At 42.2% G+C, this 23,926-nt stretch overlaps 1 protein-coding gene across 1 annotated transcript in view; it reads right to left on the bottom strand.

Moving 5' to 3' along the window:
- The window catches only part of KPNA4 (karyopherin subunit alpha 4), an 86,286-nt gene extending 64,802 nt beyond the window's left edge, over positions 1-21,484 (bottom strand). Inside the window, exon 1 of the mRNA XM_049867614.1 lies at positions 21,102-21,484. Within this exon, the coding sequence (XP_049723571.1) occupies positions 21,102-21,170 (69 nt within the window). The 5' untranslated portion in view covers positions 21,171-21,484. The remainder of the gene's footprint in view (positions 1-21,101) is intronic.
- Positions 21,485-23,926: the final 2,442 nt, after the last annotated feature.

Raw genomic sequence — 23,926 nt, 5'->3', positions numbered from 1 at the left:
AAAAATTTTAAAAATTAAACAGGCAGGAGGAATCTCTTTCGAGGTGATGGGATATAGTTTAAAACTGGACTGTGGTAACGGCTGCACACAATCCTGAAATTTTAACTAAAAATCATTGAACTGCATAGTTTAGTTTACAGGTGAATTTTAGGATATGTAAATTGTATCTCACAGAAAAGGCCACATAAGCCAGAGACTACATCAGCCCGAAACCAGAAGAACTAGATGGTGCCTGGCCACAGCCGATGACTGCCCTGACAGGGAACACAACAGAGAACCCCTGAGGGAGCAGGAGAGCAGTGGGATGCAGACCTCAAATTCTCGTAAAAAGACCAGATTTAATGGTCTGACGGAGACCAGAAGGACCCCGGAAGTCATGGTCCCCAGACCTTCTGTTAGCTCAAGGTGGGAACCATTCCCAAAGCCAACTCTTCCGACAGGGACTGGGCTGGACTATGGGATAGAAAATGATACTGGTTAAGTGTGAGCTTCTTGGATCAAGCAGACACATGAGACTATCTGGGCAGCTCCTGTCTGGAGGGGAGATGAGAGGGCAGAGGGGGTCAGAAGCTGGCCGAAAGGACACAAAAATAGAGAGTGGAGAGAAGTGTGCTGTCTCATTAGGGGGAGAGCAATTAGAAGTATACACCAAGGTATATATAAATTTTTGTATGAGAGACTGACTTGATTTGTAAACTTTCACTTAAAGCACAATAAAAACAAACAAATATGTATCTATATATCTCTATAAAGTTGTAAAAAATCACACACACATCTGCCCAGCAGGGGTTACTCTTCTATGACTACACCATTTAGAGCCTCCTGGAATGATTCAGTCATTCATTCAAACATTTACCAACTCGCCTATCTGCCAGGCACTAGAAATACAAAGATGCACCAGACATAACATATCCAGGCCCTTAAGGAAGTGATACTCTTACGGTACAGAAATACAATTATAATTCAGTAAAATAACAAGACCAAATATTTAGTAAATATTAGGTGCCAAACACCATTCTAAGCATGTTAAATGGCTTAACTCATTTAATAACTGTAAATGTGTTATAATGTGCACACAAGGTACCCTGACAGCAGACAATACTAAAGACGATATGTAAGCGGAATCTTCCAGAAGGCCATTTAGAGGAAAGGCATTCTAGGTAGAAAAGACAGCATATACAAAGAGAGAATTACAAAAGATGGCATGTGCAGAGATGTTCTGAAGAATGTCAGAAGCCAGGAATGGAAAGACAGTCAAGAAGCCAAATCTAGTAACCGTATCTATCATAAGCTATACGGCATTTCAGAGAAAAGTGAGTTACTGGTGTTTTAAACACAGATGATTATCGCAAGAGACATACTTAGTAGGTACAACAGCTGCTCAACCCAATTAATGTAGTATATCAACAGTTAAGAATAGCATAACTACAGAAGTCTGTTTTCCCATTTTTTTCCTATTTCTCCCTCCTTTCATCTGTACTTGTACATCTCTTCACCACCAGCCCCCATGGCGCTTATTTATACCTCTGCCAGATAGTACATGTGCTGACGAACTGCATGTGATTAGCAGATAAACTCTGAATTTTACATTTATGACATTAAAAGGGAAAATTTTAAATGCCCAATATTGTTAAAAGCTTACTCGAATGGGTCAATAATTGACGTCTAGTATAGTTAAAAACATCTAATCTTTGGTTTAGAAAAGTTCATTTAAGTAGGAAGTTTAGTTCTAATTTTCAAACTGGATTTATTACCTAAGAGAGAGTATGTATTAGTAGTAGCGGTAATGGAGAAAAGATCTAATTAGTACTATTAGTGATGGGCAAAAGTCTTCATAAACAGAACAAAGTTCTTACCTCTTTTCAACTAGTGAAAAGATTAATGGAGGTAGAGTAAATGTAAGTAAAGAGGGCTTTGAAACTAAATTTAGGGCTGTTGTTAGGTGCTAACGAGTCACTTCTGACTCACAGTGACCCTACGTACAACAGAAGCACACACTACCCGGTCCTGCGACACCCTCATAATCGTTACGTTTGAGACCATTGTTGCAGCCATCATATCAACCCAGCTCACTGCGGGTCTTTCTTTTTTTCGCTGACCTTCTACTTTACCAAGCATGATATCCTTCTCCAGGGACTGAGGTCAATGTGTATAGTTGCCGTTTATGTTGATGAAAAAAGGTATTTGCAATGAAGAAGTCATTGGTCTTGCAAAATTCTATCACGCGATCTCTGGCATTGTTTCTCTCACCAAGACCATATTTACCAACTACTGACCCTTCTTCGTTTCCAACTTTTGCATTCCAGTCACTGGTAATTACCAATGTATCCTGACTGTATGTTTGATCAATTTCAGACCGCAGAAGTTGGTAAAAATCTTCAATTTCTTCATCTTTGGCCTTAGTGGTTGGTGGGTAAATTTGAATCATATTTGTATTAACTGGTCTTCCTTGTAGGCATATGGATATTATCCTACTCGGGATAAATCTTGAAATGTTCTTTTTGGCAATGAATGCGACACCATTCCTCTTCAAGCTGTCATTCCTGGCACAATAGACGACATGACTGTTCCATTCAAAACGGCCAGTACCAGCCCATTTCGGCTCACTAATGCCTAGGATATTGATGTCTACGCATTCCATTTCATTTTTGATGGTTACCAATTTTTCTAGATTCATACATTTCACATTTTGATTATTAATGGATGTTTGCAGCTGTTTCTTCTCATTTTGAATCATGCCACATCAGCAAATGAAGGTCCTGAAAGCTTGACTCCATCCATGTCATTAAGGTCATTTCTACTTTGAGGAGGCAGCTCTTTCCTAGTTGTATTTTGAGCTCCTTCCAATCTGGGAGGCTCATCTTCCGGCACTATTATCAGACAATGTTCCACTGCTATTCATAAGGTTTTCACTGGCTAATTCTTTTCAGAAGTAGACCGCCGGGTCCTTCTTCCTAGTCTGCCTTAGTCTGGAAGCTCAGCTGAAACCTGTCCGGTACGGGTGACCCTGCTGGTATTTGAACACCGGTGACATTGCTTCCAGCATCACAGCAACACACAAGCCCCCACAGTATAACAGATGCGTAGGGTAGGAAGCCAGAAAGTTAACTTTGACAAGCTACTGCAAGAGTTTTAAGAAATAATTTTAGTCTACAGAAGCCATACTTTAAAATGACCTACATTCAAATTATAAGCATTGAAACTTAACATATTATTATGAACATAATGAAAATAAAAATATGATTTCTCTGCTGATCTGGTGTATTCTCAGATAAGAAAAACAATTCTTTTTTTCCATTTACCAAACAATATCAGGTTAAAATGAAACACGATTAAGGAATGCTTTCCTTCTATGCTATATGATTAAAGAACATTCAAATTCATGGTTTTCCTATGGAAAAAAAATTAAACAAATAGCATTATAGAATTTTATAACTGACTTCCCCAAAATACCAAGGCTCAGATAGCTGGGGCCCAATTCAATGTTCTTTATACTACACTACTTTTTCATTTTAGTCTGCTTTTCTTATGTACTTTTGTCTATCTTCAGATATTTTTCCTTCCCTTTTCCCTCAATGTTTATTTAAAAAAAATTCTTTAATTTTTACTTCTAAGCTTATTTCAATGACTTCGAACTTGGCAATAAAAAACAAACGAAAAACCTTCATTAAAAGCCAAATTACTGAATTACTTTACTATTTTAAAAGCATAACTCTTTAGTTATGCTCACAAAACTAAACAGATATGTACATCTACATGGAAAGCTATTCATTCATCCAACAATGTTTACTGAACTATGTCCTACATAGTTCTTAGCGTTAAGGATATAACCCCAGAAGCCTACTGCCGTCGAGTCGACTGCAACTCACGGCAACCCCACAGGGTTTCCAAGGTTGTAAATCTCTACAGAAGCAGGCTGCCACATCTTTCTCCTGAGGAGTCACTGGTGGTTTCAAACCGCTGACCTTTCGGTTAGCAGTTGATTGCTTTAACCACTGTGCCACCAGGGCTCCTGTTAATGATATAGTAGGGAACGAAATGAGAAAATTTCCTGCTTTCACGGAACTTATATTTTAGGTGGGAAGAAAGAGACAATAAATAAAACTAAAATGTATAGTGTACAAGATGGTGATAAATATTAGGGAGAAAAATATAAAGCAGGGAAGGGGGATAATTTTAAATAAATACCTTAAGAAAGTAAGTGAGTACACAAAGCCATGTGGGTATTTGGTTTTTTTTTTTTATTCAAGGTAGAGGGATTAGCAAGTAAAAGAGGCCTAAATATTAAAGAATTTAAAGAAAGGAGGCAGGCGACAGGCAATGAAAGTAGTAGGAAATGGATGGGCCATTTTGGCATTTACTCCCAGTGGGTTTGGGCATTCCGACTCAGAATAATCCCAGGGGCTGTGCTGGCAATACGCTGTACCTGCAGTAATCCAGGCAAGAGAGAACAGTGGCTTGTACCTGAGTGGTGGCAGTGGGCGTTGTGGGATGCAGCTGAATTCTGGATATATTTTAAAAATCAAACCTCCAAAATTTGCTAATAGACTTAATAAGACTGAAAAAGAGGAGACAATGATGGCTTCAAGATTTCTGGCCCAAGCAACTGCCATTCTAGGACATGATCAGTTTTGGACACGCTACGTTTACGGTGCATACAATGGTATCAAAATAAGCTGTCAAGTAGTGAACTGAGTCTGGAGTTCAAGGGAGACACTGGGCCTATAAATATGAACTTAGGAAGGCATCAGTATATACATGCTATTTAAAGCTAGGAGACTAGGTGGGATGCTCTGTGAATTAGCACAACCCGGGGGAATTCAGAATTAAGGCAACCCAGGATCTGTGACAATCCGGAACCAAGGGAAAAAATTATTTCTCAAGGAAGCATGATTAACTGTGTCACACGCTACTAACAGGTGAAATAAGAAGAGAGCTGAGAACTAACCACTGGATTACTAAATACACATCCACTTACTTTACAAATTTAATACGGCTAATCGCTGTTGTAGAAACAAATGTCCCAGCATTTCATAAAACACTGAGATCTCACCAAACAAAAACAAAATCCACTCTCCTGCCCTCCTTTGCTTAAGTCACTCTGCGGACAAAGTCCTACTTTTGACTAAGTTGTGGTATTTCTGGGACATGCCTTTGACTAAATTTGTGTCAAGTGTCCATAAGTGTTCCTTCTACAATGCAGCCAATGGAGCAGACTACATTTTAACACAGAACTTTCCAAATCAGCCACTTCTACAAGAATGAACTTAATTAAAAACCAACCACAAAATGTGTAAAATATAAAAAGTATAGAAAATCATAACAGATACCTATGTACTAACAAATGTTACTGTTTGTCATATTTGATTTTTAAAGAAATAAAAATAAAACGCTATAGATACTGCTAAAATCTCATTACATCCTCAACGCTCTCCATTCTCTCATTTTTTTTCCTCCAGAAGCAATCCCTTTTCTGATTTCATTAATGTAATTCTCATGTCTTTATGTTTTACTGTATGTCAATAATAGTTTTATATATTTAAAATTTTTTTACATGAATGGCATAATGCCATACATATCCTTTGCAATTCTCTTTTCTCTACAAAAAACATGACAAGTAAAAACAAAATATCCAAATATGGGTACAGAAATAACTAAGAGTTCAATAAAGGAAGGAGTGATATGAATTGATGAGATTAGGGAAAATTTAACCAAGGCCTGGAGGCTTAAGTTCGACTTGTAAGCATAAATAAAAAAATGGGAAAGTAAAGGGAAGACTAGAAGGTGTTTCCAATAGGGACCCAACAAAACCAAAGATAGAATGCAGTACTAAATGCTAAAGGTGAAGTGGGTTCACCTACCTGAAGTGGTAGGAGAGTCAGAGATGGAAGTTATATGCATAGGGAGTCATAAACTAAAAAAGTAAGCATTAATTTGGTCAGGAAATTTTATGTTTGCATCTTCACTGGCATTTAAGAGTTCCTCATATGCAGCAAACACTCAAATGTATCTGCTAAACTAAACTGAGAGCCTGAAATGTCTAGCTTATTAAGAACTGCTGACTGCCTCTTGTGTAAGATAACAGGAAGCCAATAGAAGTTTCTAAGTAGAACAATGAGAATGACAATGGTGCTCTGGGACATTTACTGAAGTAACTGTGTACCACTGGTTCTATTCTGGGACAATTTTGCCACTCACAGGACATTTGGCAATTCTGGAGACATTTTTGGTTGCCACAACTGAGGGGAGAGGGAAGTACTGGCATCTTGTGAGTAGAGGCAAGGTATGCTGCTAAACAACTATTATATTTGCATGTACGATACACAGCCTGCTCTGTAACATAAGGGCTAACTTAAAAAAAACAGCCTTCTTTTATACCCCTTTCGTAGAACCCCAGAAAAACACAAGTCCTTCATTTGAGATGAGGTTGTAACTAGAAAACATCTTAATGTGCTAAACTTTTGATTAGCTTGTTCAGGGATGGTCTCTCTGAAGTGAGAGATGTTGGAAAGGTAGCCAGGGACCAGATTTGCCAAGGCCTTGAAGATCTCAGTAAAGAGTTTGGATTTTATTCTAAATACAATAAGAAGCTACTGAAGTAGAGGAAGGGGTGGGCATGATTTATGTTTTTAAAGAACCACAATGGTTATTTTATAAGCTGGAAAGGAGTAATAGCAGAAACAAGGTGACCACTGTGGAGAGATGGGGTAATAATGATTTGCCCTAGATTAGAACAGTGTGTAGAAGATTAACAGAAGTCACATTAACTAAATAATGTCACACTTAAAATGTCTAAAGAGAAACTGCTCTTTTTGGAGATGCTGCTGCAGAAGCAGTCAAAGGGCGCTCTTTATCATGTGACATCCCTCGCCCACCCCCTCCCCAGCGACACACCACCTGACTCCGGGAAAGCCCATCTATGCGCAGGTCTGCGATAAAAAACTATCTGATGCTGCTTGGGCAGAGCTTATCAGCTCAGTCAGATTCCCTCTCTTAGTAATTTAACACAGTATTACATAAGGACTAAGCCAGTATCAAAAAAAAAAAAAAAAGACAACTTTGCAGCTGAGTTAGCAGCTGCCAGAACAGTACAGCAGTCAAGATCTATGAGTTCCTACCAGCAGGACACTCATACTAAAGTAGACTGGATACTCTGAGAACTGGTCCCTTCCCTTTCCTAACACTCCACACCTTTACTTTAAAGCTAGTCAGAATAAGGGTGCTCCTCACATTCTTAAGGAAACCCTGGTGGTGTAGTGGTTGAGAGCTACGGCTGCTCACCAAAAGGTCCGCAGTTTGAGTCCACCAGGTGCTCCTTGGTTTTACATTCTTTAAGAGCCTAATCAAAACAAGCACCTCAAAGGTGGAATTTTAATTTTACAGATGTTGAAATTGAAGCTGAAAAAAAAAAATTATTAAACTTTTCTACTGGCACAAGGAGCCCTGGTGGCACAGAGGCTAAGAGCTATGGAGAGCTCCGGCTGATAGCCAAAAGGCTGGCAATTCTAATCTACCAACCACTCCATGGAAACCCTCTGGGGCAGCTCTACTCTGTCCTATAGGGTCGCTATGAGTCGGAATGGCAAGGGTTTTTTTTTTGTTTGTTCGTTTTAGTTGCATATAGCTATCGAAATGCAATCCAAGGTCTTCTCATTCTCAAAATCAAGCTTTCCCATAAATCCCAAGGGAAGAGCTATATATCTGACACAAAATATTTAGGATTTCCTTTCCCTTCAAGTTAAAAGATTATCTGTTGCAAAATCGAGTTTAGGAAAGAAAGATAAGGGAGGCGCTACAACCCTAGCTCACAATGGTTGAATATTTCCACAGGATCAGTTTAAGGTCAGAGATCTGAGCGATCTTGACCTGCGCTAGGATGTAAGCTCCCTTAGAATAGGGATTCAGCCTTTGTTATTCATTGTTCTGTCCTCACTGCCTGCAACAGAACTGGGACACAGATGCTGAAGAAATATTTGCAGAAAAAATGAATTCAGTACAGGGAAGAACAGAAGAGGAAGTCAGTGAAAAAGAGCTGCTTAGAGTTTCCCAGTGACCCTAAGGTAGTGGAAAGCTAACCCGACCCCCACTCATTTCTCTTGATTCTTTGTTAAAAATAAATAACAGCTTCACTGAGATACAATCCATGCAATTCACTCCTTTAAAGCGTACAATTCAGTGGTAGGTACTTTATTCACAAAGTTGCACATCACCATTGTCTAATTCCAGAACACTTTCATCACACCTTGAGGAAACCCTTTCCCCGTTAGCAGTCACTCTCCATTCCCCCAACTACCTCAGCTCTAGGCAACCACTCATGTACGTTCTGTCTCTTCAAATCTGTCTATTTTGGACATTTTATATAATAAATGAAAGTATACAATATATGATCTTTTGTGATTGGCTTCTATCACGCAGCATGTTTTCGAGGCTCATTCATGCTGGAGCATGTATCCCTAATTCATTGCTTTTTATGAACAAATAATATCCCATTGTATGGATATAAGGAGCCCTGGTAGTGCAGTGGTTAAAGCGCTCGGCTGCTAACCGAAAGGTCGGCATCTTAAACCCACCAGCAGCTCCCCAAGAGAAAGATGTGGTAGTCTGCTTCCTTAAAAGATTCATAGGCCCTAATACACGGCATTAACAGAATACAAACCACAACGAACAGCACACAAGCGCCAGAGGATAAGCTGGATAGCTGGGATCTTCTAAAAATTAAACACTTAGGCTCATCAAAAGACTTCACCAAAAGAATAAAAAGAGAACTTACAGGCTGGGAAAAAAAAATTGGCAATTACAAATCAGACAAAAGTCTAATTTCTAAAATCTACAAGAAAATCCAACACCTCTACAACAAAAACACAAATAATCCAATTAAAAAACGGGCAAAGGAAATGAACAGACACTTCACCAAAGAAGATATCTGAGCAGCCAAGAGACACATGAGGAAATGCTCACGACCTTTAGCTATTAGAGAAATAACATATCAAAACCACAACGTGATACCATCTCACCCCGGCCTTACTGGCACGAATCAATAAAACGGGAAATAACAAATGTTGGAGAGGCTGCAGGGAGATCGGAACTCCTGTGCACTGCTGGTGGAAATACAAAATGATACAGCCTTTTTGCAAAACAATACGGAGCTTCTTTAAACCAAAACCCAGTGCTGTCGCGTCAATTCCGACTCACAGCAACCCTATAGGGCAGAGCAGAACTGCCCCATAGAGTTTCCGAGGAGCGCCTGGCGGATTTGAACTACCGACCCTTTGGTTAGCAGCTGTAGGACTTAACCACTACGCCACCAGCGTTTCCATAGCGCTTCCTTAAAAAGCTAGAAATAGAAATAATATATGATCCAGCAATCCCACTCCTAGGAATACACCCTAGAGAAATAAGAGTTGTCACACAGACAGACATATACACACCCATACTCACTGCAGGACTGTTCACAATGGCAAAAAGATGGAAACAGCCAAGGTGCCCATCAACCTAGATGCCCATCAGCAGATGACTGGATAAACTGTGGCACATACACACAACGGAGTGTTACACAATAAGGAACAACGACGAATCTGGAGGGCATTACGCTGAGTGAAACAGATCAATCACGAAAGGACAAATATTGTATGAGGCCACTACTGTAAATACTCATAAAAAGGTCTATATATAAAATGAAACAATCTTTGATGGTTATGAGGGAGGGAAGGGGCGGGGATGGAAAAGCACTTAATAGATAAGTTGAAACTTTGGTGAAGGGTTAAGACAGTACACAATACTGGGGAAGCCAGCACAACTTGTACAAGGCAAGGTCATGGTAGCTCCAGAGACACATCCAAAACGCCCTGAGGGACCGAACTGCTGGGCTGGGGGCTGTGGGGACCATGGTCTCTGGGAATATCCAGCTCAACTGGTATAACATAGTTTACAAGGAATATGTTTTACATTCTACTTTGGTGAGTAGCGCCTGGAGTCTTAAAAGCCTGTGAGCAGCCATCTAGGATACTTCACTGGTCTCGCCCCTTCGGGAGCAAGGAAGAACGAAGAAAACTAAACATACAAGGGAAGACTAGTCCAAAGGACTAACTGACCACATCTAGCACAGCTTCCACCAGACTGAGACCAGTACAACTAGATGGTGCCTGGCTACCACCACTGACTGCTCTGACAGGGTCCGGGACAGAGCTAGAGAAAAACGTAGAACAAAATTCTAACTCAAAAAGAAAGACTGCTGGCCTGACAGAGACTGAAAAAACCCTGAGAGTATGGCCCCCGACACCCTTTCGGCTCAATAATGAGGTCACTCCTGAGGTTCACCCTTCAGCCAAAGACTGAACAGGCCCACGGGAGATAACAAGACTAAAGGGGTGCACAGCCCTGGGGCAGGGACTGGAAGGCTGGAGGGAACAAGAAAGCTGGTAATAGGGAACCCAGGGTTGAGAAGGGAGAGTGTTGGCATGTCATGAGGTTGTTAACCAATGTCATGGAACAATGTGTGTACTAACTGTTTGATGAGAAACTAGTTTGTTCTGTAAACTTCACCTAATGTACAATAAAAAAAAAAAATTAAAAAAAAGATTCACAGCCTTGAAAACCCGACGGGGTAGTTCTCCTCTGCCCTACAGGATGACTATGAGTTGGAACTGACTCGACGGCAGTGGGTTTGCATGTGGACATACCACATTTTGTTTATTCATTTATCAGCTGATAGACATTTGAGGTATTTATACTTCTGGGTCATCATGGATAATGCTGCTATAAACATTCACATACAAGTTTCTAGGTAAACGTATATTTTCAATCCTCTTGGTTATACGCTTAGGAGTGGAATGGCTGGGGTACACAGAAATTCTGTTTAACTTTTTGAGGAACTACCAAACTATTATTACAAAGTGCTGAACTGGTTTACATTACCACTAGCAATGTATGAGGGCTCCAATTTCTCCACGACCTTAAAAAAAAAAAAAAAAACCTGTTGCCATTGAGTGGATTCCAACTCACAGTGACCCTACAGGACAGAGCAGAACTGCCCCATAGGGTTTCCTAGGAGCAGCTGGTGGATTCGAACTGCCGACCTTTTGGTTAGCAGCTGATCTCTTAACCACTGTGCCACCAGGGCTTACCAACCTGTTATTTTTTACTTTTCTGATTATACCCACCCTGGTGGGTGGGAGGTGATAATTTCATTGTAGTTTTATTTGCGTTTCCCCTAATGACTAATGATGATGTTCACCTTAGCATTTGTTTATTGGTCTTAACTAAGCTTTTTATCATTTAAAAATTGTTACTCTTTTAAAGCTAGAGAACAAAAGGGAGTTGGGAAAAAGTATATGCTTGTAACACAATGAACACCTCCACGTAATACTCAGAGGTGAAATAAGGAGCCACTGTGTATCTGTACTGACTGCATGGTGGCACTTTATAGTCTTCAACAGGCCTTTTTTCCTCCTTTCTTCCTATTCTAAGAGACCCCTCATTCTTGTGGCCAACCTGTGGTTTAAAGTGGAGCTACCAATACCGTCTCATCCCCCCCCCAACACACACACAGCTGGACACATGGTACATGACCTCATCATGGCCAATCACAGTACTGTATTCCTCAGCCCATGGTGATTTAGTATAAGCATGCAATCAGAGTTTGGCCAAAAGACCAAACCGACAACAGCAACTCACAAGATTAGTAGAAAACGTACGGGTCAATGAGTTTATGTTAACGGAGGAGGTACAACTCAGAAAAAGGGTTGAAGGGTGGTTGCATAACTTCAAGAATGTAGTCAATGTCACTGTATTGTGCATGTAAAAATTGTTGGACTGGTGTATGTTCTGCTGCGCATTGTCAACAACAACAAAAACCATTAAAAAAAAAAAAAAAAGACTGGCCATTCAGGCCCCTTCCTAGACTTTCACTGGCACTTTCATCTTATTAAATGTCAGCTCTAGCTCTCACTTACCCCTGTAATGAGAGCCAGATACCCCCGTTATGCCAAAACTAATCTGAGCTGGGTTTTCGTTCCCTAAAATAGATCAGCTCTTTTAACCTAAAGTATCAGCCCTAACTTTTAATATCGACATTATCTGAAAGGACTTTATAGTATCCTTAAAGCCATTATTTAAAAGTATTCAAGAAAATACTTGTGTTTCATATTTACTAAAGCAACAGGAGGAATGAAAATAACTTGAAATTCTTAAGAACATATTTTGCTTATTTTTCTGAACCAGTAACAGCTGAAACTGGCTAGAAAGGACCAAGGTGAAGGAAGAGGCAGGAAGGATGGTTTAATGTAAGGCTTTCAGGATACAACTACTAAATAAAATTTATCTAACACCAAATTTAAAGAACCACAAAGATTCGCTATAAAAACTAAAACAAGTATTAAGAGTTGATATTAGGCAACTAAACTTTCATCAAAGAACAGAAAACTGAGATAGGTCGCTATGAGTCGGAATCAACTGGAGGGCACTGGGTTACTGGGTTATTAGAAAGTACGTCCACCACCCAATTAGGAAATGCATTATCTTTAGGATTTTGAGTTGTTGAAAAAAATTTACCGAAATTCCAGGTTTGCAAAAAAACAAAACAGAAAAACCCCACTATTATAAATGTAATTTACATTCATTTGAGCATAAGTTAAATTTAAAGTAAAAGGGATAGGTGACCAAATTCTGTTCTACCTGTGAATGAACACTAATAGAAAAAAGTTTAACCTTTTTAGTAATCAAACAATTCTTGTATTATCAGCAAATATCTGATAATATTTGAAAAATCACAGATCTCTAATAAGCATGTGAATAAAAGATGTTTTCTGGTTAAATCTACAATATTGTGGGAAAAGTTTTAAAATCTACAAAAACAAAGTATCTATTAACCTACTTACAACAGAGGATTGGAGAAATGGAACCAGAAACTAGTAATCTTGTGACAATTTGGCTGAAGCAGGTGGGAGAGAAAAAAAAGCTCTCCGTTGGGGCCTAAGTTGGGGGAAAAGGAAGGCTTCCCCAGTTCCTGGGATGCCCTCTGGGTTACAGCACATAGTTCTATACAAGGAATCACAAACAAAATGCTATTCTGACAGAAGACAGAGAAGTTTACTTAGATGCAGTTTATGAAGTTGACAGAAGTAGTAAAAGTCTCCATTCACTCTATATTATATGCCCGGCACTGTTAAGCACTTACATATGTTTCATTTAATCTCTGACGATATTATAAGGCAGGAATTTCTACTGATTTTCCAGGAGGGGAAATGGTTTAGGGAGAGTAAGTAACTTCCATATCTATTAAATGGAAGAATCAGTATTCAAACCCAGGTCTAAATGACTCCACGGTGCCTATACTTTAACCCCTATACTCTGGTGTCTTTTAAGAGTATACACTAATTAAAAAATGACAGTCACTTTTAACAGAACCAAGTATAATAACTAAGAATGTGTTTCTCACAAGTCTGGTCCATATGCCTCAGCAGGGCTCTGAGACTCTTCCTGAAGGTCTACAAGGTCAAAACTATTTTTAAAATAATACTAATTAACATCAGTACTTTTTTTTATTGTGTTAACATTTGCACTGATGCAATGGTGGGTAAAGCTGCTGAAGCCTTAGCTTATGTAAGGCAATGAATTAGTCGTCACTATTTTAAAGTTAAAAAAAAGGCCAGTTTCACTGAAGGATGCCCTCGATGAGCAGTAAAAATTATTACTGTTATTAAACACCGGCCCTTTCTAATATTCTGTGTGATAAAATGGGAATTAGCACAGAACACTTCTACAGCATACGCACCCCTGCAGTTGATGTTCTCAAGGAAAAGTACTTGTGCAATTGTTTGAGTTGCAAATTCAACTAGCCACTTTTTACACTGAACACTGTCTCTACTTGAAAAAACAAATGACAGATAATGGTTATTCAGACTTAGTGTCTGGCAGATGTTTTCCCAAAAATAAATGATGTGAGCTTATGGTTTCAAGGACTACAAATAACAGTAGTAGTTGTTGATGATAAAATCCAAGCTTTTCAAGTGCAACTCTGAATTTTGGAAAACCTGTATTGTAAAAATGACATGAGGGCAGTGCCTGACCTCCTTTAACTTCACAAGGGGGAAGGAGAACTAAGATCAACCGCCCAAGGCTGATTCCCATGAGGTCGCGGTCAGACATGCCTTCTCTCTCCGGCATCTTTACCAATTTTGACCCCAACTGGCTCTCCCACAGCACTCTCTACTTTTCTGGGGAGTTTGATTATTCATTGCAACGGCCACAGAGAACTCTCAAACCACACTCATGATTACGGGGTTTATGACAGAAGTTACAGTGCAGGCTCAGGAATGCTCAGGATACAGTTCTTTCATCAGGACTACCTCTCCCCAGCTGTACTTGTAGGCATGCCTCTCCCTGGCCCTAGGCCTCTGCCGAAAGGCATTCAGCTTTCCCTCTCCCTGGCCTGGGGCCACCTCCCTGCTGCCGGGTCTCTCCTGCCACCACTTCTCACCATCTTCAAGGTTACAGCTTGCTCTCTCTCACAGTCTCCCACTTCTGGGAGCTTCTCAGCAAAAGAATTCAGGATCCGAAGGATTGTGCTCTCTGCTCCTAGCTGTTCTTCCTTGGTGGTGGTAGGATCCTCCTCTCTGCTCTGGAATTAGCTCTTTTTTAAGGGAAGACTGGCCAATCCCCTTGGTGGACCACAATTACCTTATTACGCAATCACCTGCCCAATCACCAAGGTGGGAGTTACAAGGCAATGGCTAGAAAGGCCACACACAAAAGTAATCAATCGCATCACACGTATACAGCACTGTGAGTTTGACAGATTTCCAGTACTTATTCTTTTGATGAACTGTGTCCAATATTTTCCAAATGACCATTACATGATGTTACAAAATCAGGTATAAGATACAAAGTGCAAGACAGACCAGTGTATTTTCATGTAATAAAAGTTCCGTGACGTGGTTTCAGAATGTGCACTGCAACTAACCTTTATGAAGCTACAATTTGTGGAGCTATCACCTAGTAGTTCTACTCTCTCCTATAGGGTCACTATGAGTCAGAATCAACTCGACGGTAGTGGGTTTGGTTTTTTTTTTATCATGTAGTAATAAAGAATAATTTCCATAATTATCTGAAAAGGCTATTAAGACACTCTATTTCAACTGCCTATTTGTGTGAAGGAGGATATTCTTTATATACTTCAACCTAAACAGCATAACAAAGAAGACTGAATTCAGAAGTACATATGAGAACCCAGCTGTTAAAGAGAAGTGGATAAAATGTTAAGCATTGTTACTCTTTTCAGTAATTTTTTTTTGTTTGGGAAAAGTTATTTTTCAATAAATATACACTTACATTAATATAAAACAGGTTTATTACTTTAAATGAATTAATTTTTTTAATTCTTAGTTTTAACTCCTAAAATGGTAAATATCAATAGAAACCTACAAACGCTCTTCGAGGGCCTTAATTTTTAACAGTGTAAACAGGTCTTGGGCCCTAAAGGTTTGAAAGCTTCTGAACTAAAGTCATTACAAGCAAGTCTATATTGCCTTATTTTGTAGGTATCAGTGTAAGGATTGTTCTCATGTAACTGTAGAAGAAAACACCCCTGTATTTTTAGTACCTTGTACTTAAACCTAAACTGAAAGCATAAAAAACTGATTGTATTCTTTATTGCTTAATGTCCACAAATGATACACAATTTCCAAAAACCTTTCTAGGGAAAAAGGGAAACATTTACTGAACACCTATTATACCCCACTTACTGTGCTACGTGCTTTCATATTTATTCTCTTCATCAGCTTTTTAGACCTGTATTACTGTTGTTTTGAGAGAAGCTGAGAAAAGTTCAAAGGAAGTAGTATGGTATAATAAAAGGTAAGCTTTACTTTAACACACGAGTTAAAATCATTCCCTTGACTGTTATGCTATTAAGCTACTTTTTTCTTCTTTAAAATGAACGTAATAATAATTTCTACTTATATAAGACTGCAAGAAATGAGAATAAAGTTAAGAGCATATACAGAAGTTATATCAAAAGCATATACAGTAGGTGCTCTTCACACTCCTCCCTCTGTTCCAAAACTAGAGAGCACCCAAATCAGGATTCAAGGACAGATTTTACTACATATCATTGGTTATAAAACATGAAAAGTGAGAGGAAGTAGAAAAACCATCATATAATTAATTCTTAACTATATTTTTATCAGATATTTCATATTGTCACATGCTTGGACTATTATATGAAAAATAAGACAGTAGTTATTTTAAGAATGGTACATATGGTCCAAGATTTGTGATGAGAGAGGTCAGTCTCTAAAAGTTAACCAGACTTAACAGCTTAACAATGCTTCTCACTCTGTACAGTTTAGCAAATCACTAAGGCTATGCCTAAACAAAACAGTTCATCAATTTATTAAACTTTTGCCAACGAAGCAAGTAATTTTGCTAACATGATTTTAAAAGTTCAGGTTGACTTGATATTTTATGTTCTGTGGACAGTCACATGTTTCTAATTATGTAGCATTTTAATATTCTTTTATATTTATGATAAATTGCATTCTGAAGTTCCCTTTTTATAGGATGTAATTACTTTCGTAACATTTAGGCTTTATGTATCAACTCTATTTGAACGTGGGTACTCTAGGGACGTCTGTAAAAATAATTTTAAAAATCTACAAGAGCATTCCTCTCTACTTTTAAAACAAGCTTCTTGTTGTTCTATGCCACTGAGTCAATTTCGACTCACAGCAACCCAACGTACCAAAGTAGAGCCATTCCACAGGGTTTCCTAGTCTGTAATCTTTACAGCAGCAGATTGCCAGGTCCAGGTCTTTTCTTTCTTGGAGCCGCTGGTGGGTTGGGGCCACAGGTAGCAGCGGAGCCCTAAACCAATGCACCCCCAGGGCTCCTTAAAACATAAACTAGATGAGCTCAGTTTGCTTTATTCTGACAAGTTTTTTATTTGAAGATTGGTCACTATTCATTTCCTGTGCTGCTTTGTATACCCTTTCTATGGTTATTATTCTTTAATAGTGGTGATCCTTCTACCACACTAGTGAAGAGGCATGTCTTGGTGAGTATCATCTGACAGTTTCTGAAAATTATTTTAAATGAAATATCCACATATGCCTTCTTTGATGTTTCTGTCTTTCATTAAAGTTACACTGTGGAGTAGCCAGAACGGTACACTAGAAGTCATGCATCAGTTTCAGCAACATAACTTAGAAATTACGACTTTTGAAGGGTCACTCATTTCTTGAGCCCAAACTGCCCATCAATGATTGGAATATAAGCAATTACACGTCTCTGTATTTAAAAATTTCCCCATTAATTGTAAATTCAATGTAACTTAAGCTATATATGCACACAGAGAACCAACTCAAAATAAGAGTAAGAGAATTACAATTAATCTCATAAAATCCCCTCTCTCCTCCCACACAGGAAAGTTGAAAGTGATAGAGAATTGCCAGGCATCTTCACCTATTAATCTTCACAACACTCATGAAGCCGATATCAAGTACCTCTAGTTTTACGGATGAAAGAACCATAAAACTAAGTGATTCCCCCAAGGTCACAAATAAAGTTAGAGATGAGAGAAACTAAACCCTAGGACTCTGTACTCGTCATCATTTCTAATAAAACAAACGGTGATATTTCTAACCAAAAAGTAATACAATTACCTCACTCTATATGCTATCCTCTGTATGTGTGCTGTACAACATGACAGTCATAGCCATATGTGGCTTTTAAGCACTAGTCCAAACTGAGATATGCTTTAAGTATAAATTACAAACTGGACTTTGAGGACTTAGTATGGAAAAAACCACTGCCATCGAGTCGATTCCAACTCATAGCAACCCTACAGGACAGAAGAGAACTGCCCCATAGACTTTCCAAGGAGAGCCTGGCGGATGTGAACTGCCAATCTCTTGGTTAGCAGCCGTGGCACTTAACCATTATGCCACCAGGGTTTCCTTAGTATGGAAAGAACATAAAATCTTACCAAATTTTTTTACACTGATCACATGTTGAAATGCTAGTGTGGATATACTAGACTAAATAAACATTACTAAAATTAATTCACCTGTTTCTTTTAACTTTTGTTTAATGTGGCTACCCAAAAACCCGTTGGAGTTGAGTCGATTCTGACTCATAGAGACCCTACAGGACAGAGTAGAACTGCCCCATAGTTTCCAAGGAGCGCCTGGCAGGTTTGAACTGCTGACCTTTAGGTTAGCAGCCATAGCATTTAACCACTACACCACCAGGGTTAGGGTTAGCAGAAAATTTTAAATTACCTATGTGGTTTTCAGATGTCATGTAAGACCTAAACCAAAAAGCAATTTGTTCCTAAACCTTGTTGTAACACAACACAGTAGCCATGGGCCCGGGGGTGGGAGGCACGGGCATAATAGGCATTTTGAGAGATATAAGCATGTGTGTAATTAACAAATACACAAAGGAGACCACTCTAGTGCTCTCTTGGGTAATAAAAGATGTTTCTATTTCATTACAGCTATATATGTGACTCTGAGTAAGTCATAATTAAGAGAAAGTATGACTCTTCATCAAAGTCATACATCGTTTCCCTATATAGAAAGTGAAAATAATCCTATCCTTAGTGCACTTAGGAGGATATCAAAGTCACCAGATGACGCCCATAAGACACTATGAACTTCTCAAAAATGTGCCTAATGTGTATTTATAGTTACGTTTTTAAGAATCACAAAGCACAATATTCTTTTACTATAGACTCACTACTTTGTCTTATTTTTACTCAAGTAATAAGGGGTATAGAGTTATGGGAAATATCCATCTAAAAAATAAGGATCATGGGATAGCTGCTTTAGAAAATAGTCTGACAGTCTGTCAACAGGATAAACATTAAGTTACCTTATGACCCGACGATTCCACTCCTAGGTATGTATATACCCAAGAGAAATTGAAACGTGTACACAAAAACTTGTGTATGAATATTCACAGAGGTATTATTCATAACAATTAAAAAGCAGAAAAAACCCAACTGTCTACCAACTGAGATGAATGGATAAACAAAACCTGTTATATTCCTACAATGAACTATTACTCGGCAATAAAAGGAATGAGCTAGTAAGTAATACCTACCACAACATGGATCAACCTTGAAAATATGGTACGTGAAAGAAGCCTGTCACCAAAGATCCCATGTAATGTAATTCCATTTATATCAAATGCCCCCAATAGGCAAGTCTGAAGACACAAAGAGTAGACCAGAGATTGTCTAGGGCTGAGATGGGGTGAGGAGGCACTGGAGAGTGACTGCTAGTGGGTAGGGGGTTTCTTTCTGGGTTGAGGAAAACATTCTAAAATTGACTGCAGCGATGACTGCACAACTCTGAATACCCTAAAAACCATTAAACTGCACCCTAAAATGGATAAAGCTGTTTAAAAAATCCAGTCAGAAAAGAGAAAAAAAGGATTATAGTATATTTTTAAGCATGTAATTACTATTTTTCAGGATTTTGTAACTTTGTAGTACTTGGCAGCTTTTTAAAATTTACAATTAGTGATTTTTTTTCTCATTCTAAATAAATATAGTAAAAAATTGTTCATCACATTGTTGCACAACCTGGAAAATTTACTAAAAATCATAAATTGTATATTTAAATGAGTGAATTTTATAGTATGTAAATTATATATCAATATTTAAATTTTTATAAAAAGATCACAAAGATTAGCTTTAAAATAAACCACATTCCCAGACACTTAACTCCCATATTGAAACCCATTAACAGTATAAACTACCTTATAGTAAGATTGAATGGCCACTAAAACAGCAAAATCTACCTTATATTAAGATTGAATAACAAAAAAAAAAGATGCAATGGCTTTGTGGAAAGCCCCCAAAATTGTTATTACTCAGTCAAGCAAATGCTCTAAGTTCAGAAACCATAAGGTGCGAATTTGAAGACCTCTGTATAAAAATGTGTAGAGAAGCAACATAAAACACACCACCGACCACTGTGTCTTCAGAAAGAGGCCCTGGATTCGGACGCAGAAGGGAGGCATCCGAAGCCTCCCCACACCATTCACCCGGTCTGAAGGCCGAAGGGAACACGTCTTCTGCCAGAAATCGCAGGGATTTCTGCGTGTGTCTAACCCACACACCTTTTGTAGCCTGAGAACTTCCAGAGCAGCAGCAGCTAAGACAATGAAGCTTGTTCTTTTTTTTCCGTTCTTTAATAATCGAACGTGACTGGGCCACTCCGGAGCCCGCCCCCTCCCCCAGCACCAGCAGGTGGAGGGATGACAGGTCCGTAAACCCGTCTGGACCTCAGCGCTCGCAGCGCGGCAGGAGGGAGTCAGGAGAGCCGAGGGCTGGCTGAAGGAAGGGGAGCCTCTCCTGAAGAGCGCACCCGGCGAGCCGGGTCCCGAACCGGCCGCGTCCAGGGTCAAACGGGCGGCTGCAAGGGCTGCTACCGTCGGCAGGGCGGCGCTCGCGCCCGCGGGCTTTCGACAGGGAACCGGGCCCCCGACAGGGAACCGCGCCCCCGACAGGGAACCGCGCCCCCGACAGGGAACCCGGCTCCCGCAGTTCGGACGCCGCCGGCCGCCCGGGGCCTCGCCGAGGAACTTCCGCGCCCCGCTCGCTCGCCCCACGCCGCCCTCCCCGCAGCCGCGGCGTCCAACCTGGGGCCGAGCCGGGGCCGGAACCTCCGCGGCGGCCGGGGAGCGGGCCGGGCCGCGCCGCGCTCGCACGCCGGCCCCGCACCCGCCGCCCGGCCCCTCGCGGCCGCCGCGCTCGCACGCCGGCCCCGCACCCGCCGCCCGGCCCCTCGCGGCCGCCGCGCTCGCACGCCGGCCCCGCACCCGCCGCCCGGCCCCTCGCGGCCGCCGCGCCGGGCCGACTCCCCCGGGCGGGCCTAGGCCGCGCCGGCCGCACCGCACGTCGCTCCCGCGGAGGCGGAGCAGGCCCGACAAACTTCCCGGCGCGCGAGCACAGGCGTCACGCAGCGGCCGGCCCAGCGCCATTCCCCCGCGGCCCGGCGGCGGCGCCCGCCCCGACTGCCCGCGCTCCGAGTCCCGGCGGAGACCGGCCCCAGGCCCAGGCCCCGGCCCCCACCCTGCGGCGCCCCCGACTCTACCTCCAAGTCGCGGCCTTTGTTCTTGAAATTCTTGAGCCGCTGGTTGTCCACTTTCTCGTTGTCCGCCATGGCCGGGCCGGCGCCTCCTTCCCCCGCCCGGGCCCCGCGGGATCCGCCCAACCACCGCGCCGCACCGACACTCCCAGGAACCGGCCGCCGCCTGAGCCGCTACGCCTGCCGCGCCGCCGCGTCCTCCCCCCTCGCCCCCGCCTCGGCCTCCTCCTCCTTTCCCCGCCCGCCCCCCGCCCTAACCCTGGCGCGACGGCAGCTCCGGCGAAGACAACTGCGGGCCGGGCGGCGGCAACGGCGGCGGAATGTGCTGCCGGCTGAGAGGGGGAGGCAGCCTCGATGTGAGGGCCCCGGCGCCGCGGCCACGCCCATCCCCGCCAGCCCAGCTCGCCGATTGGCCAACCCGGCCCCGGTGCGCTCGACCAATCCGAAAGGGCGATGGAGAACGGGGGCGGAAGAGCGAACCGAGAGAGGAAGCGAGCGGCGCTGGGAAGAAAGGGCCCGCGGACTGGAGGGCTGGGAGGGGCGGGGCCGGGCGGGGCCGGGCCACGTGCCTCGGGGTTGAGGGGAGGGACCACGTGCCGCGGGGCTGCGGGGAGGAATCCGAGGGCTGAGGGTAGGAAGCCGAAGACTGAGGGGAGAAAGCCGGGGGCTGAGGGGAGGAAGCCGAGGGCTGAGGGGAGGAAGTCGGGGCCTGAGGGGAGGAAGCCGAGGGCTGAGGGGAGGAAGCCGGGGCCTGAGGGGAGGAAGCTGAGGAGAAGTGGAATTCTGAGGGGCAGGGGAGGCCTGGTGCTGGGCAGGGTTAGGTGGTTCTCCCGGTTGTCTCGGCGTCCCCACACGTCAGGGCACGGGCACGTTCTTTTTTTTCCGCCGGCGAGCCCTCTCCTTCAGGGCGTTCCTTGTTCTCTCCCGGCTGTGCGGGGAGGGGAGTTGCACCTCGGGCCCGTGCCGGCTCGGGGAACCCCCAGCACCATTCCCCGGGAGGGGATCCCCGGCGCCTGCGGCCGGGCCTCAGGGCCTAGGTCGGCAGGGACCAGGTGGGTGCCGGCGGCGCAGCGGAAAGCGGAGGGCACGGTGGGTGGAACGCCAAGAGGCCAGTTGCACAAACCTGATTGCTCCCCTCAGACCAGGTGCCCCAACAGGTAGGAACTTGGGAAGGCCGCCCGTGCGGACTCACCTCAGGGATTTCGGAAGTTCAAGAAGCTACCTGGCCACAAGGCACTGTACGAAGCCCTGGAGGCCGGGGACCATCGCACCTGACGTGCTAAGGTAAAGTCGCAGCTACTGAGAGAGGGTACACGTCTGTACCGGGACCGTCGTTACCGGAGACAGAAATAACACAGACACTAAAGAACATATTCAAGTGTTTTAGAAAAGGGAAGGAGAAAATGGTTTAAAGGTATATTTAAAAAGCCAATAATGGCGCTGAAATGTGCAGGGCTACGTGAGGTAGCGAGCGGCACCTCAGGCCGGGAGGAGGAGCAGCGGGGTTAGGGGTGCTTGAACTTGGCCAGGTAGGGGACACCTTGGTGCACGCCCCTCCAGGGCCTGTAACTCCGTGTCCCCTTCCCTCCCACTTCTTTACTGGTTTGTTTTTTTTTTTTAATAGAACAACGTGCAGCGATAAAACGTTTAAAATGGCAAATGTGCGTTGAGGAAACACTTCTAATGTCAAAGGAGGGAAAAATAAAAATAAAAAAGAGTATAAACGCGCTGAGTTCGTTTCGGGGCATGGGGATGAAGAGCGGGAGGACTTTGGGAGTCACATAAAACGCGCTGCCGTTGAGTGGATTCTGAGTCAGCGACTCAGAGTAGAACTGCCCCACAGGGTTTCCAAGGAGCGGCTGGTGGATAGCAGCCGAATGCTTAACCACTTCCACCAGGGCTCCTAGGAGTCACATGCGGTGTCATAATGTGTGTGTGGGTTGGGGGAGGTAAAACTTCTGAGCAGAATAATACCTTTGCAGTTCTCAATACTTGTGTGCCTTCAACTGGGCTATGGCAAACAGAAGTTGTGCATTCACACAGAAGGTTAACTCGAATGTAAAATTCAATGCAAATTTTAAAATGCAGATTATGAAGCTCATTATAAATCTTTATTTTCCAGCGAAATATTTGATTGAATAAACATTGTATTTGCATGCTGGAGCGCTGATGTTTTTTCAAAATTAGTTTAGAAATTGCAGCTGAAAAGTTGTAGCATGTGTGTGCTCTCCAGTAGTTTTTCAGTTGATTGTGAGCAGAGTTCAGGAAGACAGATTACAGATGAATTCTCACCCTATGATTAAAGTTATCCTGTCAACATGCATGTATAGATGACAGTACTCCTTGGAATAAATTCCATGATGGCTTTCATGATGGTTATAGAATGTCTACTATTACAGAAGTCTTCATGTCTCCCAGCTACAAGTACTTGTTTCTGATGGTTAAACAACAACTTGAGATTCTCTCTACAGAATACTCCTAATAGAAGGGTGTGATCACAGCTACTAACTGAGGAGGATGCAATATAAATAATAACCGCTGCTTGTAATTTAATTTGCTTAATGTCTCTTTAAGGACTGTCTCCGTCTCTAGACAGTAAGCTCCCTGGAGTCAATGACCATATGCATTCTGCACATTACCTTATACCCAAAACCTAGCAGTACTTGGCAGATAGTATGCTCTTAGTGACTATTTGTCAAATCAAGCATGAATGACTGATTTGAATCTAAGCTTCCTAAAATGTTTGTTCTTATAATTGAAAAGCAAGTTAACATTTTTTGATAAAAATATAAATTGAATTGTTAAGGCTTCTAATTTACACTGGGCTCTGT

This window comes from Elephas maximus, chromosome 23 (genome assembly GCF_024166365.1).
Source record: "Elephas maximus indicus isolate mEleMax1 chromosome 23, mEleMax1 primary haplotype, whole genome shotgun sequence".
NCBI classification, from domain to species: domain Eukaryota; kingdom Metazoa; phylum Chordata; class Mammalia; order Proboscidea; family Elephantidae; genus Elephas; species Elephas maximus.
Note: the sequence above shows the minus strand (reverse complement) of the source record. Positions and strands in the feature narration are given on the sequence as shown.